This window comes from Entelurus aequoreus, linkage group LG23 (assembly GCF_033978785.1).
Source record: "Entelurus aequoreus isolate RoL-2023_Sb linkage group LG23, RoL_Eaeq_v1.1, whole genome shotgun sequence".
Classification (NCBI taxonomy): domain Eukaryota; kingdom Metazoa; phylum Chordata; class Actinopteri; order Syngnathiformes; family Syngnathidae; genus Entelurus; species Entelurus aequoreus.
The window spans coordinates 30,951,907-30,977,623 of record NC_084753.1 but is presented as its reverse complement, the minus strand read 5'-3'; the positions used below and the strand labels follow the sequence as shown (position 1 = coordinate 30,977,623).

Below are 25,717 nucleotides of genomic sequence, written 5' to 3'. Positions count from 1 at the left end.
CTAAATGTGGGTTGCTTCCTGCTCAGGAGTCTGCTGAATTAACAATGGACTAACTGCACAACTAACTCCAAAAAGCAAATGTTCCTGCATCAGGATCCACCAATGAGAGCGCAGGACATCTATTAGGCTTACTGAGGGGGACGTAGTTTCCATAGCAACCACATTCAGTCTAAATCTATGATGTATCCTTCCACAAAGGTTGGATGGATCCCAACATTTACACACCATGATGATTAACAACAATGGTTGTGTGTTCCTTCAGTTGTGTTGGTTCTCTAATTTCCTGCCCTGCTCACCTTCACATTCATTTCAGTTAGCGTAGCATCCTGTCACAGTCAGCCAGGACCATCTGTCGCTCCGCCTTTGTGCTTTTCAAACGGACGCTGACCACTTCTCTCTGTCACGTCGGCAGCGTGGCCATGTCGCCGGGCGGCCAGAGGAACCCGGTGGCGTCCACCCACAGCATCTCCAACTCTGCCACACCCGACCGGTTGCGTTTCCCGCGAGGCACTGCCAGCCGCAGCACCTTCCACGGCGGCCAGCTGAGGGACCGCCGCACGGCCACATACAACGGCCCGCCGGCCTCGCCGACCCTCTCCCACGACGCCTCGCCGCTCTCCCAGACGCGCAGCCGTGGCACCAGCAACCTGTTCTCCAAGCTCACCTCTAAGCTGACCCGCAGGTAAGGGAGTGGGTGGGGTTTAGCACCAGTCTGTTGGCCCCTTTGCCGTGGCGCCTGGTTTATAACACCAATGAATAGCCAATCAGCACGCAGCCTTTTCGAAGTGTTGGGGGAACACTGGCTGTCCTGTGCCGTGGTTTTCTAATTGGGTCACCAGTTGCTGCCAAAAAGAGAAACCACTCCGGAATTAGACCTTCAACGTCTTATTAGCGCTGCTCTGATGTCTTGTTGCTTGTAGAGGTGGAAGTCTTTGGGAACTTCACGATCCAGGGAGTACGATTTGATTATCAATCGATCATTTATACATCTTTAATTATATTGTATTATATTATTGTATCGTATATTATTATATCTATTTTATGTCATATGCACATTAGGGGTGTAACGGTACACAAAAAGTTTGGTTCGGTACGTACCTCGGTTTAGAGGTCACGGTTCGGTTAATTTCCGGTACAGTAAGAAAACAACAAAATATACACTACCGTTCAAAAGTTTGGGGTCACCCAAACAATTTTGTGGAATAGCCTTCATTTCTAAGAACAAGAATAGACTGTCGAGTTTCAGATGAAAGTTCTCTTTTTCTGGCCATTTTCAGCGTTTAATTGACCCCACAAATGTGATGCTCCAGAAACTCAATCTGCTCAAAGAAAGGTCAGTTTTGTAGCTTCTGTAACGAGCTAAACTGTTTTCAGATGTGTGAGCATGATTGCACAAGGGTTTTCTAATCATCAATTAGCCTTCTGAGCCAATGAGCAAACACATTGTACCATTAGAACACTGGAGTGATAGTTGCTGGAAATGGGCCTCTATACACCTATGTAGATATTGCACAAAAAAACAGACATTTGCAGCTACAATAGTCATTTACCACATTAGCAATGTATAGAGTGTATTTCTTTAAAGTTAAGACTAGTTTAAAGTTATCTTCATTGAAAAGTACAGTGCTTTTCCTTCAAAAATAAGGACATTTCAATGTCACCCCAAACTTTTGAACGGTAGTGTAAATGTTTTGGTTATTTACCAAATTTGTAAACAATGGCTTTATCCTTTTAACATTGGGAACACGATAATAATTCTGCCCACGTTAATCAACATTAAACTGCCTCAAGTTGTTGCTCAGATTAAATACAATGACAAAACTTTTCTTCTACATATAAAAAGTGCAACATTAAACAGTTTCATGTCAACTCATCATGCTTAATTTATTACAGCATCTGGGAAGCCTGTAGTTGATTTTTATTATGTAAATGTTATATTTTTATCAACATGTGATAGCAGGGACCCTGCCATTCAAAACAAGGCTGCTACATTACTAATGATCACACACACACACACACACCGCATAATGAGCTAACACACCGCAAAATGAGCTAACGTTACGCTAAAAGCTAATTAGCCTTCACCTCAAGCCAGGACTGCGAGCGAGCTGAGCTGCAGTTTGTTTCTAGAACGTCAACAGGCTCATAGTGATGTTACTAGTAGTTGACTGGGATGTGTTTATTTTAATTTGGGGAGAGTCCGCTGCCTGATGCATACCTGCTAAACACCTATCTGCTAACCCCACCGTAGAAGCACTGACTACATGCGCTCTGAATACGCACTGCTGATTGGCTGTTACCGCTAAGGTTGTAACCAATCAGATGGTTGTGTGGGTGGGACAATGCTGGGTGCTGTGTAGGAGGCAGAAAGCAGAGCAGCTTGTTTAGACTTTAGCTTAGGCAGCTACTTCATATGTTCGTGTGGAAACTCATTCGGTACGCCTCCAAACTGAACCGGAACCCCCGTACTGAAACGGTTCAATACAAATACACGTACCGTTACACCCCTAATGCACATACATATGTATTACATTTTAATTATGTCAACAGTGCTCCTTCTCGGCATTGCATCATTAATTCATGTTAGTGTGCACAGCATAGACATACCAGATACGTGACAACTGTAGTAACTTGCTATGTGAAAACATAAATTGACGCCCATACTTAGCGAGCAGCAATCTTGATTTAGTGTTTGTGCCTTCTAAAACCACAGAATGTTAACATAAACTTGGTTCAAGGACGTGTGTCGTCTATGTACTCATTCATATCTTTGTCTGAAAGTATTGCCAGCAGGCGGCCGCACTGTATGGATATTATTGTCTCTCGACTTATTAAGCTGCTTGCTAAATTCCTCTTCTTGGCTAGTTACTCTGCACTGTAATGCGGCTCTTATTAGCCTTCTGTTGAAACGTACAAAGCATTTATTATTTTTTTGTTTCACTACTTCACATTCGCATTAGTTTAGTGCCGCAGTTAGCATAGCCCGTCCTCTCTTCCCTCCTCAGTGTGTGTCCGCGCTAACCCAGCCAACACATAACGTTAAAAGAATGTTAACTAAAGGTTCTCGCTTGGTTAGTTTGAATGATCATAGTTTGAATGATCACACCTAAAACTAACGTTTAGATAGGGGTGTAACGGTACACAAAAATGTTGGTTCGGTACCTACCTCGGTTTAGAGGTCACGGTTCGGTTCATTTTCGGTACAGTAAGAAAACAACAAATTATACATTTTTGGGTTATTTATTAACCAAATGTGCAAAATCTTCCACCAAAAATATTTCTCTTAGTGGAATATTTGATGTGAAGTAATCGGAACCTTGGATAGGTCAATAATTCATAATAACATTGATTTTGATTCAATATTATGTTTTGAGCAATGACAGTTTGAAAGAAAAAAAAACAGCTTTGTTTTATTAGTCAACATTGCAACTTTTTCTAAATTACATTTAACCTTTAAGCTTTTTTATTTCACTTTTGTTACGTTTTTGTTTATTTTAATAGTATTTGTAGAATGTGCCGTGGGCCTTTAAAACATTAGCTGTGGGACGCAAATGGCCTCCGGGGGCACACTTTTGACACCCCTGCTATAGATAATAAAAAATTTAATCTGATAAATCTATGGATAAAAAGCAGAGCCTGGCAACGCATGCGCGTTTATCATAACACTCTCTCTCTCTCTCTCTCTGTCTCTGCCCCTCCCTCACCAATGCTGCTGCGCGCACAATTTGTTTTGTTTTTAACTGAACATACATTGAAAATACACGCAACCCTAACTCAAAATGCCGGACATTTGAGGCATTTAAGAAACTCCGCCTTGACCGCTCCGCAAAAAAGGACATGTCCGGTGAAAAGAGGACGTATGGTCAGTCTATCGTAGCCCGTTAGCTGTTAGCATGCCGTGTGTTGTGCCTCGGTGTGCATTGTTTACACAACGTGCGTTACGCTACTTAATATGTCCGTGTAGAAACTCGTTCGGTACACCTCCGAACCGAACCGGAACCCCCGTACCGAAACGGTTCAATACAAATACACGTACCGTTACACCCCTACGTTTAGAGAACATTAGCATTTATGACGGGTTTTTTTAGAACCATCTGTATTACTTTATTTAAAGGAGTTGTTTGCAACATTTACACAGATGCCTAGAGGGCGCTAACTTTCCAATGTATTTTAAGCCGCCCTCTTCCATGTATGCGCATTAGCTTTGTAGGCTAATGATACCGATTTGGAAAGTTAGCATTAGCTATCATTGAATGTATATTCTATCATAACAACAACATGACCGCTAAATGTTCGTAGCTTCTCTTGGACGGTTTTTGTATGTGTGAGACAGGGTGAGTGACTACCGCAAACACCAATCATTTTATTGGGGCCGGTAAAATAAATGTTGCACAAACTTAATAAGTGTAAAAAAATATAGACGGTTTTAACACACGTGTTTTGTTCAACCACTAATGGTGAAATAAGCTAGCAAATGATTTTCTTGTTATATTTTGTACTTTTAAAATACGTAAATAATCAATATTTTTCCATCGATTCAGTAATGTCCACGTTCTAATCGTGATGCATCGGGGAAGCGGATCATTTTTCCCACTTCTACTTGCTTGTTACTGATGCAGTCAGATCTTGAGCTTCTTACATGGCGTCATGATTCATCTGGCATGCAGTGGAACCCTTAAGGTGAAACACAATCCCTTCTCGGGAATGATCATTTCGAAACCATATTGACAATAGTCCGTTCCAGGGTAATGCATCATAAACCCAGGTAATGTATTACCTAACATTTTAAGGGCATATTCTCACAAGGCCGATCCAGCACAGAATATTTGGCCTGTGTAATTGGATGGATCCTTGCTCAAATATGCCACGCTTCCCCAATGTGCAATGTAGCGCTGTCATAGAGTGAATTTAATTTGCTCTTTGCAGGTTCTTAAGGATAACCAACACACTTAAATTATTGCCAGGTATCGAGCTTAGAAGTGTATGCAAGGATATCTACTGAATTGCAAACTCAAGCTTTGTATGTAACTTTACATACTTGACATTTTTAAATGGCAATTGTGGATAATTGGCATATATGGTATTCTGTGTTTAGAAAGAACAATATACACCAAACCAAAAACTGTGACCACAAAACCACTATAAGATATTAACTGTTTCACCCCTGCTATTATGCTTTTATTAGACACATTTATAAAAACCACATCTGCATTCGACTTGAACATGGAGAGAAATGTGTCTTTTTATGCAATCAAACCAAAAGTGGATTTGCAAACTAAAATAGTGGATTGGAAAAAAACCACTATAAGATATTAACTGTTTCACCCTGCTATTATGCTTTTATTAGACACATTTATAAAAACCTCATCTGCATTCGACTTGAACATGGAGAGAAATGTGTCTTTTTATGCAATCAAACCAAAAGTGGATTTGCAAACTAAAATAGTGGATTGGAAAAAAACCACTATAAGATATTAACTGTTTCACCCTGCTATTATGCTTTTATTAGACACATTTATAAAAACCTCATCTGCATTCGACTTGAACATGGAGAGAAATGTGTCTTTTTATGCAATCAAACAAAAAATGGATTTGCAAACTAAAATAGTGGATTGGAAAAAAACCACTATAAGATATTAACTGTTTCACCCTGCTATTATGTTTTTATTAGACACATTTATAAAAACCTCATCTGCATTCCACTTGAACATGCAGAGAAATTTGTGTCTTTTTATGCAATAAAACAAAAAATGGATTTACAAACAAAAATAGTGGATTTGGAAAAAAAAACTAAAAAAGAAACATGGATTTTGTGAACGGTTTCACCCCTGCTATTATGTTTTTATTACACATTTGTAAAAACCTCATCAGTATTCAACTTGAACATGGAGAGAAATGTGTCTTTTTATGCAATCAAACAAAAAATGGATTTGCAAACTAAAATAGTGGATTTGAAAAAAAAACACTAAGATATTAACTGTTTCACCCTGCTATTATGCTTTTATTAGACACATTTATAAAAACCTCATCTGCATTCGACTTGAACATGAGAGAAATGTGTGTCTTTTCAAGCAATCAAACAAAAAACGGATTTGCAAACTAAAATAGTGGATTGGAAAAAAACCACTATAAGATATTAACTGATTCACCCTGCTATTATGCTTTTATTAGACACATTTATAAAAACCTCATCTGCATTCGACTTGAACTTGGAGAGAAATGTGTCTTTTTATGTAATCAAACAAAAAATGGATTTGCAAACTAAAATAGTGGATTGGAAAAAAACCACTATAAGATATTAACTGTTTCACCCTGCTATTATGCTTTTATTAGACACATTTATAAAAACCACATCTGCATTCGACTTGAACATGAGAGAAATGTGTGTCTTTTTAAGCAATCAAACAAAAAACGGATTTGCAAACAAAAATAGTGGATTTGGAAAAAAAACTAAAAAAGAAACATGGATTTTGTGAACGGTTTCACCCCTACTATTATGTTTTTATTAGGCACATTTATAAAGACCTCATCTGCATTCGACTTGAACATGGAGAGAAAATTTGTGTCTTTTTATGCAATCAAACAAAAAATGGATTTGCAAACTAAAATAGTGGATTGGAAAAAAACCACTATAAGATATTAACTGTTTCACCCTGCTATTATGTTTTTATTAGACACATTTATAAAAACCTCATCTGCATTCCACTTGAACATGCAGAGAAATTTGTGTCTTTTTATGCAATAAAACAAAAAATGGATTTACAAACAAAAATAGTGGATTTGGAAAAAAAAACTAAAAAAGAAACATGGATTTTGTGAACGGTTTCACCCCTGCTATTATGTTTTTATTACACATTTATAAAAACCTCATCAGTATTCAACTTGAAAATGGAGAGAAATGTGTGTCTTTTTATGCAATCAAACAAAAAATGGATTTGCAAACTAAAATAGTGGATTTGAAAAAAAAACACTAAGATATTAACTGTTTCACCCTGCTATTATGCTTTTATTAGACACATTTATAAAAACCTCATCTGCATTCGACTTGAACATGAGAGAAATGTGTCTTTTTAAGCAATCAAACAAAAAACGGATTTGCAAACAAAAATAGTGGATTTGGAAAAAAAACTAAACAAGAAACATGGATTTTGTGAACGGTTTCACCCCTGCTATTATGTTTTTATTAGGCACATTTATAAAGACCTCATCTGCATTCGACTTGAACATGGAGAGAAAATTTGTGTCTTTTTATGCAATAAAACAGAAAATGGATTTATAAACAAAAATAGTGGATTTGGAAAAATAACTAAAAAAGAAACATGGATTTTGTGAACGGTTTTCACCCTGCTATTATGTTTTTATTACACATTTATAAAAACGTCATCAGTATTCGACTTGAACATGTAGAGAAATGTGTGTCTTGTTATGCAATCAAACAAAAAACGGATTTGCAAACTAAAATAGTGGATTGGAAAAAAAAACACTAAGATATTAACTGTTTCATCCTGCTATTATGTTTTTATTAGACACATTTATAAAAACTTCCTCAGTATTTGACTTGAACATGGAGAGAAATTTGTGTCTTTTTATGCAATCAAACAAAAAATGTATTTGCAAACAAAAATAGTGGATTTGGAGAAAAAAACTAAAAAAGAAACATGGATTTTGTGAACTGTTTCACCCCTGCTATTATGTTTTTATTAGGCACATTTATAAAAACCTCATCTGCATTCGACTTGAACATGGAGAGAAATTTGTGTCTTTTTATGCAATCAAACAAAAAATGGATTTATAAACAAAAATAGTGGATTTGGGAAAAAAAACTAAAAAAGAAACATGGATTTTGTGAACGGTTTCACCCCTACTATTTTGTTTTTATTACACATTTATAAAAACCTCATCAGTATTTCACTTGAACATGGAGAGAAATGTGTGTCTTTTTATGCAATCAAACAAAAAACTGATTTGCAAACTAAAATAGTGGATTGGAAAAAAAAAACACTATAAGATATTAACTGTTTCACCCTGCTATTATGTTTTTATTAGACACATTTATAAAAACCTCATCTGCATTCGACTTGAACATGAGAGAAATTTCTGTCTTTTAATGCAATCAAACAAAAAATGGATTTGCAAACAAAAATAGTGGATTTGGGGGAAAAAACTAAAAAAGAAACATGGATTTTGTGAACGGTTTCACCCCTACTATTATGTTTTTACTAGGCACATTTATAAAAACCTCATCTGCATTCGACTTGAACATGGAGAGAAATTTGTTTCTTTTTATGCAATCAAACAAAAAACGGATTTGCAAACAAAAATAGTGGATTCGGGAAAAAAAATTAAAAAGAAACATGGATTTTGTGAACGGTTTTTCCCCTGCGATTATGTTTTTATTACACATTTATAAAAACCTCATCAGTATTCGACTTGAACATGGAGAGAAATGTGTGTCTTTTTATGCAATCAAACAAAAAACGGATTTGCAAACTAAAATAGTGGATTGGAAAAAAAAACACTATAAGATATTAACTGTTTCACCCTGCTATTATGTTTTTATTAGACACATTTATAAAAACTTCCTCAGTATTCGACTTGAACATGGAGAGAAATGTGTGTTTTTTTATGCAATCAAACAAAAAATGTATTTGCAAACAAAAATAGTGGATTTGGAGAAAAAAACTAAAAAATAATTTTTTAGATTTGCAAACTAAAATAGTTGATTGGAAAAAAACACTAAGATATTAACTGTTTCACCCTGCTATTATGTTTTTATTAGACACATTTATAAAAACCTCATCTGCATTCGACTTGAACATGGAGAGAAATTTGTGTCTTTTTATGCAATCAAACAAAAAATGGATTTATAAACAAAAATAGTGGATTTGAAAAAAAAAATTAACAAAACTTTTTTTTAATCGTAGTACTCGTTTTGCGTAAAAGTTAAGAATATTGTAATGAAATAAAACGTTTGTTTGCATTTTCAGGAATTCTGTTTGTGTTTCTAATAATTTTTTGGTTACAAATATTTTGGGGGTGTTAAAAAAAATCCTTTTTTTGTTTTTTTTAGCAGGTAAATGTACTCTTAAAATGTTGGTTACTGTACTTTTATTGAACATGTGAGCAGAAAATGTTTCCTCTTAATTCAACCTAACGTGTTGGTTGCACTTTTCTCAAATAAGATGTGAATGCATTGGCCATTAATTGTTTACTTGCTGGTTTGTATTCATCATTCATTTATACATAATTATATAGCTCCAGCACACCCCGCGACCCCAAAAGGGACAAGCAGTATCGTTGCAATCGGCCACCGCTGTGAACTGGAGTTGGCGCGGCTTATTGTATCCTACCATTTGTGATGTTTATCTGTTCTTGTAGGACGGTGGTTCTCAACCTTTTTTCAGTGATGTACCCCCTGTGAATTTTTTTTTAATTCAAGTACCCCCTAATCAGAGCAAAGCATTTTTGGTTGAAAAAAAAGAGATAAAGAAGTAAAATACAGCACTATGTCATCAGTTTCTGATTTATTAAATTGTATGACAGTGCAAAATATTGCTCATTTGTTGTGGTCTTTCTTGAACTATTTGGAAAAAAAGATATACAAAAAACTAAAAACTTGTTGAAAAATAAACAAGTGATTCAATTATAAATAAAGATTTCTACACATAGAAGTAATCATCAACTTAAAGTGCCCTCTTTGGGGATTGTAATAGAGATCCATCTGGATTAATGAACTTAATTCTAAACATTTCTTCGCAAAAAAATAAATCTTTAACATCAATATTTATGGAACATGTCCACAAAAAACTAACAGAGCATGCGCATGAATCATGTTGCGGACATTTCTGGCGCTCGTGTTGTTTTAAAAATAAACTGTCAACATATTGCTAATCTCGCGCGAATGACCTAAAAACACATTGCTGATTTTTATCGATTGTAGTGGCTGCTACCGACAAGGCCGAATCGCTCACTTGTTAAACCGAATGTCCGGTTGCATGGGTTTATCTCTCCCAACCTTAGTAATAATTATTTCAAAAATGGAAGTTTTAATCGTTTTTTTTCATCTATTAACAAAATGAAAAGTGTCTTGTTTACAACTCAAGCGGAAGTAGTCTTTTTCTCTTACCATTTCCTAATGATTGATTCTGATTAAATGCTTGGCCCATCAATCAATCAATTCCTTTATTGTCATTGTCATAATAACACTTAAGTCATACATGTCAACGAGATTTTGTTTGAGCTTTGTCTAGTGGCATAGAAACTGCATTGATGTGCAGGTTGACCCTAGTTTACAGTTTAGCATTGTCAAGAAGATTGCGAATAGAGGGGCGTGGGGGTGGGAACAGTCAGATGTCTGATGGGTGTTACGTTGATGTTGCAGCAATGCAATGTCCAGCGCACAATTATTGAGGTAGTGAAGAGTGAGGTAATAAGATGGTCCGGGGCAGCAAAGAGGCAGGCTGTTTATTTAGCAGTCTCACAGCCTGGGGTACAGACTGTGAGACATTCTGGTGGTCCTGGTGCGAATTGATCGATCATGACATGTACACACATTATTATCGGAATAATTGTATTTGGAATTCCGATCAACCAAGGTTTGCATCCGTTTGGAAAAATTATGCACACGTTAACATAGCTAAAGACACTGGGCGGGGCTATTATTGACTCCTAATCTTGTTTCCCAGTACCCCGGTTGCTAATACATTACCTTGGAGGTGTATCTTGCAAAAGACTTAACCAGATTCTGATCCTGTACATCCTGACTGAAATCCCACGGATGTATCCTGGAAACATAAATCCAGCTTTATTACACAGGCTCCTATCTCGTAAGGGCGGAAGTAATCAGTGGTCAGGCCAATACTTGCTTCTGACATATTGTTCCGAGGAGGCCCACTCACAAGGTTGAATTGTGACCAAAACAAGGATTTGCAACAACAACAAAAAAGCGTTGCAGAAAAAATGCAAACAAAACGACTATTTTTTTATATGAAAACAAAACGAGTACTTCGGTTGAAAAGAAAAAGTTTGGATTGCAAATTTTTTTACATTTAAAATCCATTATTTTTGTTGGCAAATCATTTGAGTGCGCAAAAAGACACATTTCTCTCCATACTTGAGAGGTTCCACTGTGTTGTCGCGGCCATCTTGGTTCTCCACGTGTGTGCTGATGAAGCATCAAGCGACGTGCGTCGGTTCCTCACCGGAAGCTCAAGTTCAGCAGCATCCCAATGTTACAAAGAAAAGAGACTTCCTGTCTTCAGAAGCAGCAGCAGCCTGGTCAGCGGTCCTCCTCAAGTCTTTTTTTGACCAGGGGTCCCCAAACTACGGCCCGCGGGCCGGATCCGGCCCCCCAGCCTCCAAAATCCGGCCCACAGGAAGTCCCAAGTAAAAAAAAAAAAGGGTTTTTATTAATTTTTTTAATTAATTTTTTTAAATTTATATATATTTTTTTTTAATCTTTCCTTTCTAATCCATTTTCTACCGCTTGAATTTTCCCATCGATAAAGTGACAATGTTAAATGTTGATGAACATCAATGTTAATTGATGTTAAATGACAAAACGGATTATAAAGACAATGTATATATGTATATACATATACATATATACATATACACAGCCCGGCCCCCGGCCAAATTTTTTTAACCCAATGCGGCCCCCGAGTCAAAAAGTTTGTGGACCCCTGCTGTTGACCATTTCCAATCGCCCCCGTCGTGTGTACGCTCATGCAGGTTGTCCTCGTCCTTCCTCCGTCACTTCCCCCTCCATTTTTCACTTGTGTCTCTGTCTTGTTCTGTTGTAGAAACATGTCGTTCAGGTTTACCAAAAGGTAGGACTGTACTGCCTGTCGCTCTGCTGGCACGCCACTAACACGCCGCCAAGCTGCTACACCACCTCCTTGCATACTCACACGTGCACCACAGTAGTTTTTGGGGTTTTTTCTCACAGAAATCCAAAAATGTGTCAAGTTTGCTTATTTGCCGTCTCACAGAGACTTTCGTGTACACTTGTACACATTTGTAGGGTCAGCCATGTTGATCTTTGTGTACTGTAAATATCTCTGTGAGACGGCAAACAAAGTTGTCGTGCGCTTCATTGTGGCACAACTTTAGTGTGTGTTTGTGTGTGTGTGCCAGCGTGGGGTCCGATTGTGAGTCGTTGCGCACAATCAGCAAACAGCTTGACACTAATCACGTGCTCGTGCATGGGGGGAGGGGCCACGCTTTGTTTCTTTTTATTTAACGTCCCTTTTAACGTGTGATTCGGCGCCCTCATTACTTTGATCTTGCAACGTGTCCCGCCATTACAAACATTTCTGTACCTGTCGCCCTGGCAAGGTGTAGAGCTGTGTGTTGCCATGGTTACAGGTTGTGTTACCGTGTTTCCTGCGGTCGGTCCTCAGGGTTTGTTTTGTTAGTTGTATTCATGCAGGGGTTTTTTGATTGATTGATTGAAACTTTTATTAGTAGATTGCACAGTACAGTACATATTCCGTACAATTGACCACTAAATGGTAACACCCGAATAAGTTGAATAACGTGGGGTCCACGTTAATCAATTCATGGTAGAATTCATGGGGTGTCAAACTCATTTTAGCTCAAAGGGCCACATGGAGGAAAATCGGTTCCCAAGTGGGCCGGACGGGTAGAATTATGGCATGATGACTTCAAAATAAAGACGTCAGATTGTTTTCTTTGTTTAAAAATACACCAAGCCTATTCTGAAAATGTACAAATCATAATGTGTTTTTTGGTTGTTTTTTTTACACTTACATGTTGCAGTTAATAGTATTCTATCTTTATTTGTGGTTATTGATACTTTACTTTAATAGTAGGGGTGTAACGGTACGTGTATTTATATTGAACCGTTTCGGTACGGGGGTTCGGTTCGGAGGTGTACAGAACGAGTTTCCACACGGACATATTAAGTAGCGTAACGCACGTTGTGTAAACAATGCACACCGAGGCATTGTTGTGTGAAAGGTTCATTGCAACACACTGAACACAGCCTGACACCTTTTAGGACCCCCTCTAGGAACCTCCTAACGTGGTACAATTTGTCAAGAAAGCTGGGTTTAGCCAGTTGTTATGTTATGTTATGTAGACCACAAGAATATAATATGTGTAATATGTATAATGTGGTGCGCCTTTTCTATGAAAATATATCTGAATAGACCCACTCATCAGCAGTGCGCCTTATAATCCGTTGCGACTTATGGTCCGTAAAGTATGGTGTGTGTGTGTGTGTGTGTGTGTGTGTGTGTGTGTGTGTGTGTGTGTGTGTGTGTGTGTGTGTGTGTGTGTGTGTGTGTGTGTGTGTGTGTGTGTGTGTGTGTGTGTGTGTGTGTGTGTGTGTGTGTGTGTGTGTGTGTGTGTGTGTGTGTGTGTGTGTGTGTACATATATATATATATATATATTTATATATATACACACACCATACTTTACAGACCATTGTGTGTGGGTGTGTGTGTGTGTGTGTGTGTGTGTGTGTGTGTGTGTGTGTGTGTGTGTGTGTGTGTGTGTGTACATATATATATATATATATATATATATATATATATATACACACACCATACTTTACAGACCATAGGGCGCAACGGATTACATAAGCAATAATAAAAAAATATAAATATATGTATATATATATATATATATATATATATATATATATATATATATATATATATATATATATATATATATATATATATATATATATATATTTATTTATATATAAATAAATAATAATAAATAAATATATATATATATATATTTATTTATTTGTTTGTATTTTTTTTTTTATTGCTTATGTAATCCGTTGCGCCCTATGGTCTGTAAAGTATGGTGTGTGTGTGTGTGTGTGTGTGTGTGTGTGTGTGTGTGTGTGTGTGTGTGTGTGTGTGTGTGTGTGTGTGTGTGTATATATATTTATTTTATTTATTTTATTTTTTTATTATTGCTTATGTAATCCGTTGCACCCTATGGTCTGTAAAGTATGGTGTGTGTGTGTGTGTGTGTGTGTGTGTGTGTGTGTGTGTGTGTGTGTGTGTGTGTGTACATATATATATATATGTTTTATTTTTTTTAATTATTTTTATTATTGCTTATGTTCTGCTTTACACGATTGAATTTGACGTCGACCCTGCGACTTGATTTTGACTAATTTTTTTAACCTTTTTTAGTCAATTCTATTGTAACAAAATAAAGCAAATGGTTTTACTTCATTACACAAAGTAAATAACAATGACAACTAAATCCAAATGTTGTGTAAACAGATGTATGTGTTTTGTGATATGGTTATTGAGCTGCAATCATTTGCCTAAAGCAGGGCTGTTCAACTGGCGGCATGGGGGCCATATCCGACCTGGGAATGACACCATAACGGCCCCCGATCAGTTAAAAAACGTAACCTTAAAACCAGGAGGGTGCTCCTGTTGTGTAGAAGAACTTGAACCTCTGTGAACACGTTGGCCGATCATTGCATTGACATTTTAACCTTGCTAGCAAACACTGAGGCCCAACTTATTAGTTACGTAATAATAATAGTTTTTATTTTTATTGCACTTAATATTTCATCCTCAAGGTTCCATTTTAGGTCCTATCTTTTTAATCAACTTCTTTAGTTATACTAGTGGTGGTCCTTAAGGTTCCATTTTAGGTCCTATCTTTTTAATCAACTTCTTTAGTTATACTAGTGGTGGTCCTTAAGGTTCCATTTTAGGTCCTCTCTTTTTTATAAACTTCTATTTATACTCATGGTGTTCCTCAAGGTTCCATTTTAGGTCCTCTCTTTTTATCAACTTCTTTAGTTATACTTGTGGTCTTTATCAAGGTTCCATTTTTAGGTCCTCCTTGTTTTGTTATCAACTTCTGCAGTTATACTAGTGGTGGTCGTCAAGGTTCCATTTTAGGTCCTCTCTTTTTATCAACTTCTCTAGTTATACTACTAGTGGTGGTCTTCAAGGTTCCATTTTAGGTCCTCTCTTTTTTTTGATCAACTTCTCTAGTTATACTAGTGGTGGTCCTCAAGGTTCCATTTTAAGTCATCTCTTTTTAATCAACGTCTTTAGTTGTACTAGTAGTGTTCCTCAAGGTTCCATTTTAGGTCCTCTCGTTTTTATCAACGTCTTTAGTTATACTAGTAGTGTTCCTCAAGTTTCCATTTTAGGTCCTCTCTTTTTTTTAATCAATTTCTTTAGTTATACTAGTAGTGTTACTCAAGGTTCCATTTTTAGGTCCTCTCTTTTTAATCAATGTCTTTAGTTATACTAGTAGTGTTCCTCAAGTTTCCATTTTAGGTCCTCATTTTTATCAACGTCTTTAGTTATACTAGTAGTGTTACTCAAGGTTCCATTTTAGGTCCTCTCTTTTTAATCATCGTCTTTAGTTATACGAGTAGTGTTCCTCAAGGTTCCATTTTAAGTCCTCTCTTTTTAATCAACGTCTTTAGTTATACTAGTGGTGTTCCTCAAGGTTCCATTTTTAGGTCATCTCTTTTTAATCAATGTCTTTAGTTATACTAGTAGTGTTCCTCAAGGTTCCATTTTAGGTCCTCTCGTTTTAATCATCATCTTTAGTTATACGAGTAGTGTTACTCAAGGTTCCATTTTAGGTCCTCTCTTTTTTTTGATCAACTTCTCTAGTTATACTAGTGGTGGTCCTCAAGGTTCCATTTTAAGTCATCTCTTTTTAATCAACGTCTTTAGTTATACTAGTAGTGTTCCTCAAGGTTCCATTTTAGGTCCTCTCGTTTTTATCAACGTCTTTAGTTTTACGAGTAGTGTTCCTCAAGGTTCCATTTTAGGTCCTCTCTTTTTTTTATCAATTTCTTTAGTTATACTAGTAGTGTTACTCAAGGTTCCATTTTTAGGTCCTTTCTTTTTAATCAATGTCTTTAGTTATACTAGTAGTGTTCCTCAAGTTTCCATTTTAGGTCCTCTCGTTTTTATCAACGTCTTTAGTTATACTAGTGGTGTTACTCAAGGTTCCATTTTAGGTCCTCTCTTTTTAATCAATGTCTTTAGTTATACGAGTAGTGTTACTCAAGGTTCCATTTTAGGTCCTCTCTTTTTAATCAATGTCTTTAGTTATACTAGTGGTGTTCCTCAAGGTTCCATTTTTAGGTCATCTCTTTTTAATCAATGTCTTTAGTTATACTAGTAGTGTTCCTCAAGTTTCCATTTTAGGTCCTCTCGTTTTTATCAACGTCTTTAGTTATACTAGTGGTGTTACTCAAGGTTCCATTTTAGGTCCTCTCTTTTTAATCAATGTCTTTAGTTATACGAGTAGTGTTACTCAAGGTTCCATTTTAGGTCCTCTCTTTTTAATCAATGTTTTTAGTTATACTAGTGGTGTTACTCAAGGTTCCATTTTAGGTCCTCTCTTTTTCATTTTTTGTGCTTTTCAACTGAAGTGCCGGTGAGTTCAGTTCAAAAACCTTGTGCAAGACTCACATGTTTTGCAGCAGAATCTTAAAAACACTAGAGTGCTGTCACAGAGAAGATCTTTGACTCGATTCCTTCAAAACAGATACTCTGACTAATCAAATAGACCAAATTCTAATGTCTACTGTAGAGGACGCTGGTTCTCCGGAATATAGAAAATAAGGTTAATAGTGAAGGGAGAAGCTCCTTAGCTTCTTGGAAATGTGGCCCTCAAAACATCTTAGTGGAATATCCCTGACCAAAGTGTAAACATGACAAACTAGTCATTAATGACAAATCTTTGTGGGTGAATTGTTGTAATGGAAATGTTTATGTGGTCTCATGGTTGTACTGTAATAATAACACACAAGGTTATATGTGCCATGATTTTAAAAGGAAGCGGCACCACACGGGTCATGTGACTTGCTGAGCGCCACGCTCCATGAATGTTGATGCCTGTTGAATAATCTTCCACTTTTCTCCATCACATCCTGCTGCTTAACTACTTTACCTCCTCCCAGGACGTCCTCCTCATTCCCCCCTCCCCCCTCTCACTTTTGTCCCCTGTGTGCCCTTTAACCTCTGACCTCTCGCTGCTCTCCCTCTCCGCCAGGGTCACTATTGACCCGGCCAAGCGGCAGACGGCTAAAAGTGGGCCGGCCGTCCCTTCCGCCCGGGGAGGAAAGAGCCTTAGTAAGTCCTCTCTGGCCTCCGGCTTCTGTCCTTCCTCCTCTTCCTCATCACCATCCTCCTCCTCCTCCTCCTGCCATGTTTTTGCTTCGGTTGCAGACGTCACGTCCTGTCCTCCATCATGGTCCTCAGTCTCTCTCACTTCCTGTCTCTCCATCTTTTCACCATGTAGACCATAGAAAGAACTCCTAGATTCTTTTAACTGTGGACTGGCTGTCCACTTCTGTTCCCCACCTTTACTCCCCCTCCTCCCCCCCTTCATGCTGCGTTGCATGCTGGGATATGTCATCTAGAGTAGGTCCAGTACCCTCCGGAGAGTCTGCAGGTCAATCAACCCATCAAAGTTGCCTTATCTAAATAATCACAAGTGTCTCAAAGGGCTGCACAAGCCACAACGACATCCTTTGCTTAGATCCCACATCAGGGTAAGGAAAAACTCAACCCGATGGGAACAAGGAGAAACCTTGGGAAGGACCGCAGATGTGGGGACCCCCTCCTGGGTGACCGGTGCAATGGATGCCGAGTGGGTACGGTTAACAATGTGAGAGTCTAGTCCATAGTGGGGCCAGGAGGTCCCAGGAGTTAGAGTAAAGCAAAATGAGGTCGTGGTCGGGGCGTCATGTGACACGGCGAGCCGCGCTCCCAGATTGTTTGTGTCCGCATATATCTGTGTTGTCCTTCACCGGGGGTCCACTTGTGATGGCATCCTCTTACTCTCTTTGTCTTCCTTCTCGGTCTCCCCGCGCGCCTCAGAGTCTCCACCGAGTTTGAGAGAAACGGGAGACTTGCGGGCTCAAGGTGAGCGTGCCCGACAAAAGTCCCGCCTTCAGCCCCGCCCCCTTCCCTCCTCCGCTTTGTATTGACAGGGCGTTGTTGAATGCGTGGTCAGGATTGTGGTCCCTCCAGTGTTGGCTTGTCTGTCTCGGACTGCACGCCGTCGCTGGGCGCTCGTCTTGCTTGTTCTTTTTTTTTTGCATGTCGGCCTTGAAAGCAACCCCTGCTCCCCCTCTCAAGCCTGCTGCTGCATGGACCGCGTCCAGCCTCAGTTCCGCTCCAGCGCGGTCACAGAGACGAGTTTGAGCGCTGATGTTTTTTGTCCAATCAGCTCGTTGACTCCTCCCCCCGCAGCGTAACATGTCAACACGGGAGGTGAAGCCTTGCGAGGTGCTCCCTTACACTTGTGTGACAGTTGGGAATGACAAAATCCCCTTTTTGTCAAAGATTGTTGTTGAATGAAGAAGCTCAGCTCTGTGACCCGAATGCATCATGAAGGTTTTAAAGTACCAGTACGAGTGGAAAAACAAGGTGACTTTATATGCGGACTCGTGTTTCGTTGTCTCTCTTAACCATTGCTGGGCCGCCAAAAAATATCTGTTTCTCAGCTCTGGATGGTCTGGGCCGCGGCAGTAATGACATTATCAAACAAACTAAAGTCATAGAGAGGATTCTGCAGTGCAAAAAATAAGACTAAAGTGGTGAAACTGTATTTTCCTTTGCAATTTAATTTTATTGACAGTTAAACATATTTATCACTGTTATTTAGTACTGCCAAATGATTACATTATTTAATCCGATTAATCCCACTTGAATTTGGATTATTCACAGGTTAATACTAGCTTGCATATTTAAATAAACTTAAAGAGCCCAATATTTGGACAAAAATGTAATTTTATTGTCAGGATATCGTACAGGAATTTTAAAAAAAAAATGCTTTACTTAAATGCGCGTCTTTTATTTGCTCAAAATTTGCTAACAATTTTATCTAAATTCCCATTTTTGAAGTGACATTTGCGGAATGTACTGTCCAAATTAATCTGCATGTATGCATGAGTAATGCGATAATTTTTTGTGATTAATCACATGAGTTAACTGTTCATTTTTGATAGTCCAACAATTATTATTCAATATTAATTTAGTTGGAATGTATTTATTTTAGCACTGTGTAATTATATGCAAATGTACTTTCCATCAGTTTTTGAGTTATTTTTTTTTAAGTATGTTTGATTAATATTTATTTATGTAGTCAGCCTGACCTTGATAATAAAATTAGTAATTAACACATTCTTTTATCTCATTTGACAAGGTGTATTCTGTTAAACTGAAGGTGGGCTAGAAATATTTATTGAATATGATTAAAATCAGGAGTAAGATGATTATTTCAGTGTTAATATCGTCACGGTGGGAACTCGTCTGCATTGACCATATTTAGAACATTTGGAAAGGGATTTTATGTTAATCATTTACAATCTTTATGTAAGACAAGAACTCATGTTTTTTTTGTTTCTTTTATGTATTCTAAATATTTGTTTTTAAAGTATGCTAACCATTGAGTCAACGCCAACAAAGCCCTTATCAAACAAACTAAAGTCATTGAGAAGATTCTGCAGTGCAAAAAATAAGACTAAAGTGGTAACTTTATTTTCCTTTGCAATTTTATTTTATTGACAGTTAAACATATTTATCACTGTTATTTAGTACTGCCAAATGATTACATTATTTAAATATTTATCTTAAAAAGCCCAATATTTGGGCAAAAATTAAATTTTGTCAGGATGTCATACAGGAATTTAAAAAAAAAATGCTTTACTTAAATGCGCGTCTTTTATTTGCTCAAAACTTGGTAACAATTTTATCTCAATTCCCATTTTTGAAGGGATTTTATGTTGATCATTTACAATCTTTATGTAAGACAAGAACTCATGGTTTTTCTTATGTATTCTAAATAATATTTGTTTTTAAAGTATGCTAACAATTGAGTCAACGCCAACAAAGCCCTCTAAGTAAACATTCAAAACAATACTTCATTTGCATGTCTTGCGTGACTTGAACATTAACCAAGTACCGTATTTTTCGGAGTATAAATCGCACCGGCCGAAAATGCAGAATAAAGAAGGAAAAAACATATAAGTCGCACTGGAGTATAAGTCGCATTTTTTGGGGAAATTTATTTGATAAAAGCCAACACCAAGAATAGACATTTGAAAGGCAATTTAAAATAAATAAAGAATAGTGAACAACAGGCTGAATAAGTGTACGTTATATGAGGCATAAATAACCAACTGAGAACGTGCCTGGTATGTTAACGTAACATATTATGGTAAGAGTCATTCAAATAACTATAACATATAGAACATGCTATACGTTTACCAAACAATCTGTCACTCCTAATCGCTAAATCCCATGAAATCTTATACGTCTAGTCTCTTACGTGAATGAGCTAAATAATAATTTGGGATATTTTACGCTAATGTAATTTCACACAAGTCGCTCCTGAGTATAAGTCGCACCCCCGGCCAAACTATGAAAAAAACTGCCACTTATAGCCCGAAAAATACGGTATTAGCGATATTGTTATTATAAGCGCTAACGCAGGCCAACAATTTTTATTTAGCGGCGCATTGATCACAGAGAGGTAGTTGGCTTAATATTAAGATCGTGTCTCAGCTGGTGGAGGGGAATTCTAGATAATAAATCAGGCCTCTCACATTTAGCCATGAATCAAGAAGTTGTTCATTTGTGACATTCAATCCAATCCACTTTATTTATATAGCACATTTAAACTACAAAATGTTTCCAAAGTGCTGCACAACAATATTAAAAACAATATTCAAATATTATCCTCAGCTCCACCAATGACTGAATAAAAACAAAAAATAAATACATATTAGAGATGCGTGGATAGGCAATTATTTCATCCGCAACCGCATCACAAAAGTCGTCATCCACCCGAACTAACATTTTATCAAAACCACCGCCACCCGCCACCCACCCGTTGTTATATATCTAATATAGACGATGCAAGGCATTCCTGTTAAAGAAAGGAGACCGATCCAATGCAGCAGAGACATTCAATGCGTGCCAAAAAATACATAGTTAAATGTTGTTACCCACATACGAAAAACGAGCAGCACTCTTTGAAACAGGCAATTATTCATCAGGCACTGCTGCAGCTGTCACGCCAAATTTCTTCCCCCTACAAAAACCTCCCCCCACCCCATTTACTTCCGTGGTCATTGACAGCGATCGATAGCACTTCGGCTTTGACTGCCCGTCGCTGGAAGGATACTTCGTCTTTGACAGCTGCTGGAATTTGAAGAAATATATTTTTTTTAATTTGTACAGGCGCGAAACAGGACAGTCGCGTGCGGGTTAAGGACCCCCGGCAACTTTGTGACTTTATTGGACGCAGCCCCGGAAGTAAATGGGGTGGAAGGCTTTTGTAGGGGGGAAGAAATTTGGCGTGACAGCTGTGTCACGCTAAATTTCTTCCCCCCTGCTAAAACCTTCCCCCCTCCATTTACTTCTGTGGTCATGTTTCCTCTTAAGTCATTGACAGCGATCGATAGCACTTCGGCTTTGACTGCCCGTCGCTCGAAGGATACTTCGTCTTTGACAGCTGCTGGAATCTGAAGAAATCGATTATTGTTTATTTTTTTGTACAGGCGCGAAACAGGACAGTCGCGTGCCGGTTAAGGACCTCCGGCAACTTTTTGATTTTATTGGACGCAGCCCCGGAAGTAAATGGGGGGTGGGGGGAAGGTTTTTGTAGGGGGAAGACATTTGGCGTGACAGCTGCCTGATGAATAATTGCCTGTTTCAAAGAGTGCTGCTCGTTTTTCGTATGTGGGTAACAACATTTAACTATGTCTTTTTTTTCTGAATTTGTTCAACCGCCACCCGCCCGAATCTATTTAAAATCTATTTTTTTCGTCATGCATCCGCCCGACCCGCGGATTATCCGCGGTTGTGTCCGCAAACCGCGCATCTCTAATACATGTAAAACCAATATAAAATATTTATGATTAAAAACGATTTTAAAGGGTAAAACCAATTAAAACAGTAAATAGAAATCAAAATTTTAAAAACACAGAGGACCACACAACTCACGTAGTGTTAAAAGCCAGAGAATAAAAGTGGGTCTTAAGACGAGACTTAAAACACTCCACTGTGGGAGCAGTTTGAACATGGAGGGGCAGAGTGTTCCAGAGCTTAGGGCCGACCACAGAGAAGGCCCTGTATCCCCTGGATTTAAGTCTGGTCTTGGGCACTACGAGCTGGAGCTGGCTCTCGGACCTCAGAGCGCGCGCAGTAGTGTAAATTTGGATGAGGTCCGAGATATACTGAGATGCCAGTCCATGTAAAGCTTTAAAAACAAACAGCAAGGTTTTAAAATCAATTCTAAGATGAACAGGGAACCAGTGCAAAGTCTCAAGAATTCAACTTATACCCGGAGATGGAGAGAAAGACGACAGCAGAAGACGGTGTCTGCAGGCAGCAACTTTTACCTTTTAACCCTCCGCGTGGATTATGATTAGTTCTTCATCGAAACGGAAAATAAGAACATCCTATCAAGTGAGAGAGGACATTGTACAGTAAGTGATTTATTATGTTGGTAGTTTGTATTTTGTGTTTAGCACTTATTACTGCCACATAATGTTTAAAAATGTAAAGTGCTGTATCATTTGTCCCAAAGTAATTTGCATTGTTGTTGACGGGGAAGGGATCTGTGGTTCCTCCTCTACGTCACGGACTGACTCGCTTGTTAAACTTTGCAAATCGTTTTTTTGTGTTATAAATCAGATATATACGATAATCGCTTCTATATAGGGGCAACTTGTTTTTCCATGACACTGGTACTTAAAGTAGCGCAAACTGGGGTTGGATGCCAAACAACATTTTTCATTGTGTTGGTTGAATGTGAAAACTGCACGAAAACCAGATTTTACGCTTATCCAAGTTGACCTGTGTGTGTCGTTGCAGTCGCCATGTACCTGGGGATCAAAAAGGGGAAAACAAGGACGGTAAGCCCCGCTCCCTCCGATTCACCTGGAGCATGAGGACCACCAGCTCCATGGAGCCCTGCGACATCATGAGGGAGATCCGCAAGGTGCTCGACGCCAACAACTGCGACTACGAGCAGCAGGAGAGCTTCCTGCTCCTCTGCGTGCACGGCGACGGGCGAGCGGAGAACCTGGTGCAGTGGGAGATGGAGGTGTGCAAGCTGCCCCGCCTCTCGCTCAACGGCGTGCGCTTCAAGAGGATATCCGGCTCATCCATCGCTTTCAAAAACATTGCTTCCAAAGTTGCCAACGAGTTAAAGCTATGAGGAAGAACGAGGCGGTGGTTCAAAGTATCCTATATCTAGAAGTATTTAAGCTGTACAATCATCCACGTAGCAGTTTCCAAATGTCTCCTTTTATATAAAAAAACAACAACAAAATACAGAGTATGTATTGATTATAATGTATAGGTTAAGGCTTTTGGCAATAATCACTGAATTATCTACTAATATCTCAGTCTATTCTGGCCACAAGAGGGCGACATAGCGAGTTGAATTGTCATGCTGTGAATGTGGACGACAAAAAAAGCATTTCTAGTCTTATTTATTTTACTTTTTTTTTTCTTCCTCTTGAAAGAGAAATAAAAACACGTAGCGTTTATTTTTATTGTTTTTTTGATTCCCCGTGTAAATAATAGTATCTCTCACGTTCAAGATGTTTTCTTTCTTTTTGTATTTCGGTTTCAAATTGGGGAAAGAGAGAAAGAAATAACCGAGATGAGGGCGCCCGCCCGCCTGGTTTAAAGGTCACATGCCTCAATTAAAGTGTCTGTCAACTTGAACACACTTTTTTTTTTATTTATTTAACATTTCACATACACTCACTGCTCACTGAGCGCGCTCATTCAGCATGTTTACTAAAGTATAAACACAAAGAGTAATTTATTTATTTTTTAAATGACTATTTTGTTTGCATGTTGTTGTCCCTTTAAGAACAGACCATGTGATTTATCAGGAAGTGCTTATGTCGCTCACTAGTGACGACATGAATAGACGCCGCATTGAGTGCTGCGGTGCAGGAAATTTGGCCGCCATCTTGAACCGGTCTTCTCATCTGAGCAGCAGAAAGAGCCTGATGGCAGAGGATTTGGGCTGCGTATTCTTGCACAAATCGGCGGACGGTGGAAAAACTTCACCAGTAAGAGTCAACATTACTATTTCTTATATTTTGTGAATCAAAGATTATTGTACTGTATTTATAAAAATTGCTTAGTTAGCTACTGTATGCTTACTGCCAGTGTACCGGCTATAAACTGAGACTTGTATATTCATTTTCCTTAACACTCACTTAGATTACAACAAACACAATAATGCTATAACACAAATATTGGTTTAACATTTTGTTTTGCGTAGAATATATTCACATGCAGAGGTGGGTAGTAACGCGCTACATTTACTCCGTTACATCTACTTGAGTAACTTTTGGGATAAATTGTACTAATTAATGAAACATACTTTTACTTTTACTTGAGTATATTTATAGAGAAGAAACACTACTTTTAGTCCGCTCCATTTATCTACATTCAGCTCGCTACTCGCTGCTTATTTTTATCGATCTGTTAATGCACGCTTTGTTTGTTTTAGTTTGTCAGACAGACCTTCAAAGTAACATCTATCGCATGCCTACGTTTCACCAATCATATACAGTCACTGGTGACGTTTGACTCCGTTTCACCAATCAAACACAGCCAGGCGGTCACATGATTAACAAGCTTAAGCTTACATGAACTCAACATCAAATTTGAGGAAGCACATGGCGGTAAGTAACGTTAGTAGATATTTTGGCTGTCACCGTAGGCTGATGTTAGCTTCCCTGCTATGAATCACTGTCAAATGTACATCGTGTGGGGACATTTATTAATGCACTGCAGCCTCATAGACACACACACGCATGCAAACAAACACCAATCACAAGTGCATCAAGTGCAGCCCACACCTATCAGAGTTTATGGTTTGCGTAAAGGTTAACTTGTTATTTTCCTTTGTAATCTCTGCCTACTGAGCCTATGGTGCTGTTAAGTTATTGTGGCTCAATTTGCCTTATTTTTTTTATGTTAATGTATTATTATTTAATATATATTATTGTTTTAGTTGCTTAAGAGATATTCCTGGCTCTGAATTTGCTCATTGCTATTTTTATGTTTTTGTGCATTATTTGTTGCCGTCATCATTAAACAAACAGGTTACTCATCAGTTACTCAGTACTTGAGTAGTTTTTTCACAACATACTTTTTAATTTTACTCAAGTAAATATTTGGGTGACTACTCCTTACTTTTACTTGAGTAATACATCTCTAAAGTAACAGTACTCTTACTTGAGTACAATTTCTGGCTACTCTACCCACCTCTGTTCACATGTAATTCAGCAACAGTAAGCTAGCTGTCACGTCTTTAATATACCTTTACTTAAATTTTAATAACTGAACATCTGACAGTACAACAGTTTGTCATCAATCTAATTTGACTGTTGATGTATTCTCAATTTTAGCAGCTTTGCTACATTATCAACAGATATGCATCCAAATATGAGTGTTAAAGAAATGTTTAACAGACTTGTATTACACAAATGTCATTAACATGTATTATGCTTTTTCACAGTGTATTGCGGGTCCTAGATGCTTCTAAATGTTACGTGTTACACAACGTCAATGTAATGGATGGTAAGCATGTTTATATAATGATCTCCTTTAAATGTTTTTCAACATAAAGTTTGGTTGTTTTTGGAGTGATCTTGTGTGTTCACTTGTGTGTTCTCTAATTTCTGTA

At 38.0% G+C, this 25,717-nt stretch overlaps 1 protein-coding gene across 13 annotated transcripts in view; it reads left to right on the top strand.

Moving 5' to 3' along the window:
- The window catches only part of LOC133640913 (MAP/microtubule affinity-regulating kinase 3-like), a 113,388-nt gene extending 89,673 nt beyond the window's left edge, over positions 1 to 23,715 (top strand). For 3 of the 13 annotated variants that reach the window (XM_062034600.1, XM_062034602.1, XM_062034606.1), the window contains 3 exons: positions 413 to 682; positions 17,866 to 17,910; positions 22,873 to 23,715. In XM_062034600.1, the coding sequence (XP_061890584.1) occupies positions 413 to 682; positions 17,866 to 17,910; positions 22,873 to 23,218 (661 nt within the window). In that variant the 3' untranslated portion in view covers positions 23,219 to 23,715. Of the gene's footprint in view, positions 1 to 412; positions 683 to 11,801; positions 11,829 to 17,035; positions 17,842 to 17,865; positions 17,911 to 22,872 lie in introns of those variants that run through there. The other 10 variants (XM_062034601.1, XM_062034608.1, XM_062034610.1 and 7 more) reach the window with 6 other exon arrangements.
- The last annotated feature ends 2,002 nt before the right edge of the window (positions 23,716 to 25,717 follow it).